The sequence below is a fragment of the Fragaria vesca genome, linkage group LG7 (genome assembly GCF_000184155.1).
Source record: "Fragaria vesca subsp. vesca linkage group LG7, FraVesHawaii_1.0, whole genome shotgun sequence".
NCBI lineage: Eukaryota > Viridiplantae > Streptophyta > Magnoliopsida > Rosales > Rosaceae > Fragaria > Fragaria vesca.
In genome coordinates this window covers 380,876-388,181 of record NC_020497.1, presented here as the reverse complement: position 1 = coordinate 388,181, position 7,306 = coordinate 380,876, and the positions used below count along the sequence as shown (strand labels likewise).

Below are 7,306 nucleotides of genomic sequence, written 5' to 3'. Positions count from 1 at the left end.
AAAAATAAAAATGTGTCTCTCCCGTTCATTTACTCTAAACAAAATAAAAAAAACTCAAGTAAGAAGAAAAACAAACCTTGCATTCCTCTTGGGCAACTTTGGTTTCACCAACAGCCATTTTCTTGGTCGTCCTGAATAAACGATCTTAGATTTTGGCAACTAGAGAATAGAGAAAGCTTAAGTGGGCAAACTTCTTGCTTGTTAGCAATTGGAGAGATGTTGAAAAATGAGAGCGTGGAGATTTCTTTATTACTCATCACCTTTTATAGAGGGAAATTGTAAAAAGGCTGCAACTAACATTGATAGATAAGTGGAGAACAGGTGAAGAAAATTTCTATTTCTAAATTTAGAACATTTTCAGATGTTATTATTGTTCTAAATATGCGGCTAAATACTCTCAAAAAGAAAAGATGATAGATTATCAGCCTAAACAAATCTCATAGTAGATAATTTCCATATTTTCTCCTTATCTAAATCTTCTTTCTTGTTTCTAATTATAGGCTTGAACGAGGATAATTGTTTCCTAATTATAAGCTTAAACACACTAACATATTCATTCATTAGTTTACTCTGTTATGTTACCACTATTATTATTTACTCTAGTTATTTTTTCTTTTGACGTTGAAAGTTTAAAACAACTAGCATAACTAACAAAATATGCGCTTCTCTTATGGTTGTGAACATGTAATATTATTACTACCGAGTGTTCTGTTAGCAACCTAGAAATGTTAATTCTATTTTTGACAAAATGATGTAGCAACATGTCGCTAAATTGGATAAGAGATCATATTTATTATTCAAGAGAGTTAAATATGTTATGGGCGAGAATGTTAGTTTTATGTATGTGGGAAATGTAGCAAACTCTTATTGCAAGTCTTAGCAAGACATAATTAATTTTTAGCAGCAAGTGTTTTTTGTTTATTTATCTTACGTGCTTGTTGTATGTCTAACATGTTCGTCACGCTATTTCCTTCCAAACATCATTTTATTTAAGGAAAATGGCTATTTATTTAGGGACCTATACGACATGGTTCTTTCTCTAGTAAATCGGCTTGTGATCTATTACATTCAAAAAAGAAAAAAGAAAAAATAAAGTGCATGTTAAGCTCTCATCCAAGCCAAAATAAAATTTTAATAAATTATGTTTTTTTGAAGCAATTATGAATTGTAACTCAAATTTTAACATTTTATATGTGAACTATGTTGCTCGCCAAATGCTCAACGTATTAGGTTGTTTAAGGAAATCGTTCACTACCAAAAACAATTTGCAGTAAGTAGAAATTTTAATAAGTTTATACTATATGAATAATACTGACATATTTTTGATGTATGTATTCTCTGGTTGAATGAGATGTGACACTTAAAATTATTGGTAGTTTGCGGTTAATCTTCATATAATATCTACTCACAATTCTCTGGATGAATATGATTCATATTCTTCCGTTCCAAATTCAAACTATAATTGTGTCATATGCATAATTTAGTACATGTATGTGCATGTCACACAAAAGAAAAATGGACGCATAACAAAGTAAAATAATGAAGTAATATGTCAGTCTATGCAATCATATAATGAGAAACCAACTTATTTTATGAAGACGAAAACAATTATCCTTTATTGAAGCCTATAATTAGAAAAACGGAGATAAGAAGAAAATATGGGAAATGAACTATTTTGAGATTTGTTTAGGCCGATAGCCTATATTTTTTTTTCTCTTTTTTTTTTCAATGGAGAACATTTAGGCCCATATCTCTTTTGAATAGGGTTGGTTAAAACAAGCCAGAGTCTAACAAACTTACCTAAAAAATTGCAGGACAAACCGAATGACCTATTTAATATGAAACAGTTTTTCAATCTTATCGTTGTATTTGAATACATAGACTCAAAGGCAACACTAAAAGTACTAGTTTTTAAACCCCAAAGATTTTGACCAGCTCATCCAATTCCCAGCACCACCTTAATGATAGGTAGTTATTAGAGAAAATGGTGATAAAAATTCTTGACTCTTCAATTGTTTGCAGTAGCCGGTGTGACAGTCTTTGTTTTCTCCGAAGGTCATCACCGACAAAGTTGTGATTCTCCTAAAAAGTATAGCAAATGAGCTTTAAAATTTGGGTGTTTCCTCACCTCGATTTACAGCTCAAAAAGACATCATATGACCATGAAGTTAAAATCATAGTCATTGTTTTCAACATGTTGTATGAGAAGTTAAAATCACTAGCTACTTCATGTACGACTTACTTTGAAGTCTAGCAGAAAGAGTGATTGTCATTGTTTTCTAAATATATATATATATATATATATATATGATCTAAGGGTTTTTCTTTAGTTTTGTATAGAGTTATGATTCAGAGATTAAACTAGCCTTTCAAATATGTCCACCATATCTTGAACAACCCAATTACAGCCAATTCACACCATAACTGCAAACAAATAATTGACTATATTCCCATATTGCAATAAAACTTTATTCAAGTGGATAATTCAATTACATACAACAAAGGATTTAATTATAAAAGACACCTAAAATTATGGTGTCGTTTCATTTTCATGCCCAACTATTAAAATCTAAAGTTTCTGCCGTTTGACAATACAATACCTCTGTCAGTCACACTGTTAGATTGAGACGTTTTCTGCTTACCATCAACTCGATTTCCCTAGGGTGCTTCTAGATGTACCCAGTAAATTGCTAGTTAAACCCAACAGTTCTATTTTTGTCCTTCTTTTTCCAGTTTTACCCTTTGTCTATTTAAACCCAGCAATGCAGCATATCTTTTATGAGTTAACCCATCACCTTTCTATCTCTTCCATTACAAGCAACATTTCCATATTAATGTTTCAAAAGCAATACAAAGATTGAGAGCAAATGATCGATCTATGATGATTATTTTGTGTAATATCTACTTAAATTTAAGACTTCACAGTAAATTAAAAAACAAAAAGATCATAAATCCTAGTGATAGCAAGAGAATCTTAGAGGGTAAATTCAAATAAGAGAAGAGGGAGATAGTGTGAGAGAGATGCAAGACAATAGTCCTCTAATATTGCTACCCACCAAGCCACCATGAATTCTTATTCTCATACTTTATGAAATCTGGGTTAACTTTTCTTATTCTCAATGTCTGTTAAAGAATCTGGGTTCGTCCCAAGCTCTCATCAAATTTATAATTATGCCCTCATGTTCCTACACCATACAATCAATCTTGATGATAATGAAGGACATAGGAGAGGTTTCTTGGAGGCAAGAATGTACTGCAATAGAATTTGTAATTTTCAATTCATCATTTTATTTAAATAGGGGTAAACATAGAAAAATAATTAATGATAGGTATATTTAGCAATTTACTGGTACATCTAGCAACACTCTTTCTCTATTTTCAACTTTTTCATCAGATTCAAATCGCGGCAGCTCATCGTTTCCAAGCTCCAAATATCAACGAACCACGCCTTGGTGAGTGATGCGCCGAACCCAAACCTAGTCATCGGAGTCCGACGACCCGAATCCGGATGGCACAGCCTGGCTGCACCGTCATTGACTCTGTCTTCAGCATTCGGCGGACTTCCTCGCCGGCGAAACCCGAGTCTGCAGCTAAAATGGTTTGGTACTCAATCTTCAAAATGGGTACTGTCTTACTGATATTTCATACTTCGAAGAACCCTCCTCCATCACAGACCACCCCAAAGCAAATGAAACCCAGAAAATAGTGAGATCCCCATCCCTACCTCCATTGTTCACACACCCCGATTTTTTCCTAAATCTTACCTGGTTTTTATAAGGGAGTTTAGATAGTAAAGATATGATCTAATTGTGTTGTTGGATAGTATAGATATGTTCACCCGACTTCTCTCTTACAAAGATATAGTCCTGGCCTGTTGGGTTTGCTTCTTGATCTAATTGTGTTTTAGAAGCAAACTATTGGGGTTAATCGTGAGAGGAAAATAGTATGACGAATTTACCCCTGAGACTGAGTTGAAATTTGACAGTTGTGGGTCCCACAATAGCCAAGTCAGCAAAAAACATCCCAATCTACGGAGGTATTGTGTTGTCAAATGGCAGAAATATGTAAACTCAAGATTTTAATAATTAGGTATGAAAATAAAAACGACACTATAATTCGGGGTGTTTTTTGTAATTAATTTTACAACAAATAATCATGGGATTTCTTACCCGTTTGAATGAGTACAACATTTTGCTTCCAAGAAAAATCTAACACATTGGAAGAGATATATAGGGGGCAACTACAACTACAAATAATGCTTCCAACGAGTCAATAACAATGTTGTTGTTGTTGTTGTTTTTTTTCTTTTTCTTTGAAGTGGATTGAACTAATTCCATAGTGCTTCATCCCTGTCTATCATCACGTACAGTAAGAAATGGCTTAAATGTCATGAGAACTGCAAGTAACTCCACCAAATTCAAGATGAAAAAAACCATCTGGATACCTGCAAGCAAAAACAAAGCAATAAATTATCTTCATTCTACGATAACACAAAAATATATGATACAACAAAATAGATCTTTTGATTTAATGCATGCTTGCACTAATTCTTTGGAGTTGGGGTAAATGTGAGTTTCATTAGTACTGTTTATCTCCTGATTATGTAATATTAGCTCAGCCTTGTTATATACCAAAGGAGTATCCAAAACACATTCTGGTCAAGTACTTCATTTAATAAAAAACATATCATATTCCAAGTCAATGGATGCAAACCCAACAGTTTACTGGAAACATATCATTTACTTATGTAATTATATTCTCTTCCTCTGCTGAATTTTCACCTCACATACATCCTATAACCTGGTAATCTAGATAACATAACTGCATGATAAAAAGTTGGTTGATTATGTACCAGGTAGAATGGAAGCATCCAGGCGTTTTTGTGCCCAAGAAAACCTGTTCAGATGAAAAGATAATTCACAGAAAATAAGATTTGAGGTACCACGACATCATAAAACAACTCAATATAATTTCAACTGTAAGCTGTATCAGGTTTAGCATTATATACACTAAATGTGTACGCGGGGCTTGTAACATACTAGAGGTAAAGGCCGCGCCTAGGCGCAGAGAGTAAGAAACAGAAACGAGAAAGAGAAGATAATAAGATTTTCATATGTAGGGGGTGTGTGGCAAAGCTGTAATCATGTAACAAATAGAGGCCAAATCGGAAATTTCCTAGGGGCTAATGAAGATTTCTGAAGTATAAATATGGTAATGCTCTGTAAATTGAATCACATAATAAGAGAGAGTTGAATCTACAGCTCCCGGCCATCATTATTGACAAAATTACCTATCAATTATAACTAAAGAAAGTCTAAGACTTACACTGCACCACCACCAGCTGGACCAAATGCCTTGAACAGCGACATTGCAGTCATAGAAATTCCATTAGCAGCACCTCGTTGACGTTGGTCCTGATGTGCAATTAAGATAGATTAAAAGACACCTTTACTCCTTCAGTTAAAGAACAATTAAAGAAGAAACCGAAAATAAGGGTACTACTAACAAGTTAACAGTAAAATTACCACAGCTCTGTTTTGGAGAATGAAAAGCCCAGTGACGATCATGATCTAGTTACAAAGAATATGTTAGACGTCAGAAGAACATACAAAAACTAGTACATATCAGCTTCTAGGATGCGTCAGTAAAGTTTGTAGATTCAGTGGTGTAGCTTAATGAATATTCGAAGTCATATATGTACTTACAGATATGACATTTTTCAGCAGAGATGCAATATTTAACAGCACGGAGAGGGAAAGTCCAGACAACAATGCTATAAAGGGGTAGCTTGACAAAAGAGGTATAGTCAAAACCTGCAAACAGAATCATGCGCCCAAAAATTATAAAGACGGAGAACTATAAATGCCAGCAGAAATTGGTGAAAGTATATTTATGAAACTATGAAGTACAGAAGGTACAACAAAAATGCAGGAAGGTAAGAAGTAAGGATTACCCCTCCAATGCGAGCAATTCTTATAGGACCAAGCATCTTTTCCACAGACGGGTACAGAGTAGTTTGAAAGACAAAAAGACCAAGACCTACAAGTTGATTAAATTGTCAGCAATTTTTTCGACAATGTAGTAAACTACATGTTGTAAATTAACCAGAGAGGATGAGAAGCGGACGACGACGATGTGCCTCCACCCCAGAACACTCCAGCAGCGTCCCAGACCACTTTCCCTCCCGGGCGAGTCCGTTCTTTTCCAGTTTCCGGTGAGATTGATCTTGTTTGAAGTTTTGGGTGATCTCGCCGAAAAACTGGAAAAGAATGGACTCGCCGGGGAGGGAAAGTGGTCAGGGACGCTGCTGGAGTGTTCTGGGGTGGAGGCGCGCCGTCGCCGGCGTTGGAGGGTGGAGAACAGACGGACGTCTTCACTTTAAGCCGAATGCGGACGTCCGCTTCACATCCGGACTGGTAAATTAACTATCCTCCCATTTTCCATTCTCATGATTTTGACAAGTTCTTGTTTGACATGTACTTAAAGAGCCACTCTAAAAGTGTGTTACATTATTAACATCCATGTGAATTCAATCAGAAGTTCAGAACCAATCCAGGGTTTTGAGTCTATCGGAACTAATGAAATTTCAGTTGAATATAAATGTAGGTGCCTGAAATGGTGTATCATGTACCCTATGGATCCGGCTCCTCTAAAGTGAGCAAATGGTGAAGTTAGTAAAGTTCATAAAATCTAGACTCTTTATTTAATCTAAGGGTTATAAACATGAAATATCACTCTTGGATCAATTTAGTCTAACCATGGTTAATTTGGGTTAAAAATCTTCTTTTTTTTTAAGATTGAATGACTTAAATGTCGTTGACAAAAATAAAAAGGAAAAAAAATTTCCAGATTTTTAGTGATCCTCCTCATTGTGCTGAAACCAATCTTGAAGCACCATGATAAAACATGTCGATGGTGAAACAATTGAGACGATTAATTCAATCTTAGATAAGGTCCCAGTTAGAAGGCGGTAAAGATTACAAGCTTAAAAACTACAATTCTAACATTCCTTGGTGTATTCTGCTGACTTAGGCATACGAGTCGTATACTAAATATCATCACATCATGTCGATAATCTTAGAGCCTTACCTTCCTATGTTCAGCTTTCAACTTTCGATCAGTACCAAAGACACAACAAGTATTGAACACCTTATTACTAGAACGCTCCTCGATATAGACTCACCAAGACACCAACAATGGTGATCTTCAGTCGCTCGTCACCTTCAGGAAGCATGTATGTCGATGGAGTAGATGTGCTTCAAGAGTCGTAACAGTTTTTGTTTTTTCCTTTTTTATTTTTATTTTT

The 7,306-nt window shown here is 34.9% G+C and overlaps 2 protein-coding genes across 2 annotated transcripts in view; both read right to left on the bottom strand.

The window, feature by feature from the left end:
- The window catches only part of LOC101299905 (phosphoenolpyruvate carboxykinase [ATP]-like), a 5,317-nt gene extending 3,044 nt beyond the window's left edge, over positions 1-2,273 (bottom strand). Inside the window, exon 1 of the mRNA XM_004308137.1 lies at positions 2,243-2,273. Within this exon, the coding sequence (XP_004308185.1) occupies positions 2,243-2,273 (31 nt within the window). The remainder of the gene's footprint in view (positions 1-2,242) is intronic.
- A 1,780-nt stretch (positions 2,274-4,053) lies between these two features.
- LOC101299619 (protein ZINC INDUCED FACILITATOR-LIKE 1-like) overlaps positions 4,054-7,306 on the bottom strand; it is a 9,190-nt gene continuing 5,937 nt past the window's right edge. Inside the window, 6 exon segments of the mRNA XM_004308136.1 lie at positions 4,054-4,444; positions 4,853-4,896; positions 5,326-5,414; positions 5,526-5,570; positions 5,706-5,813; positions 5,954-6,043. Coding sequence (XP_004308184.1) covers positions 4,344-4,444; positions 4,853-4,896; positions 5,326-5,414; positions 5,526-5,570; positions 5,706-5,813; positions 5,954-6,043 — 477 coding nt within the window. The 3' untranslated portion in view covers positions 4,054-4,343.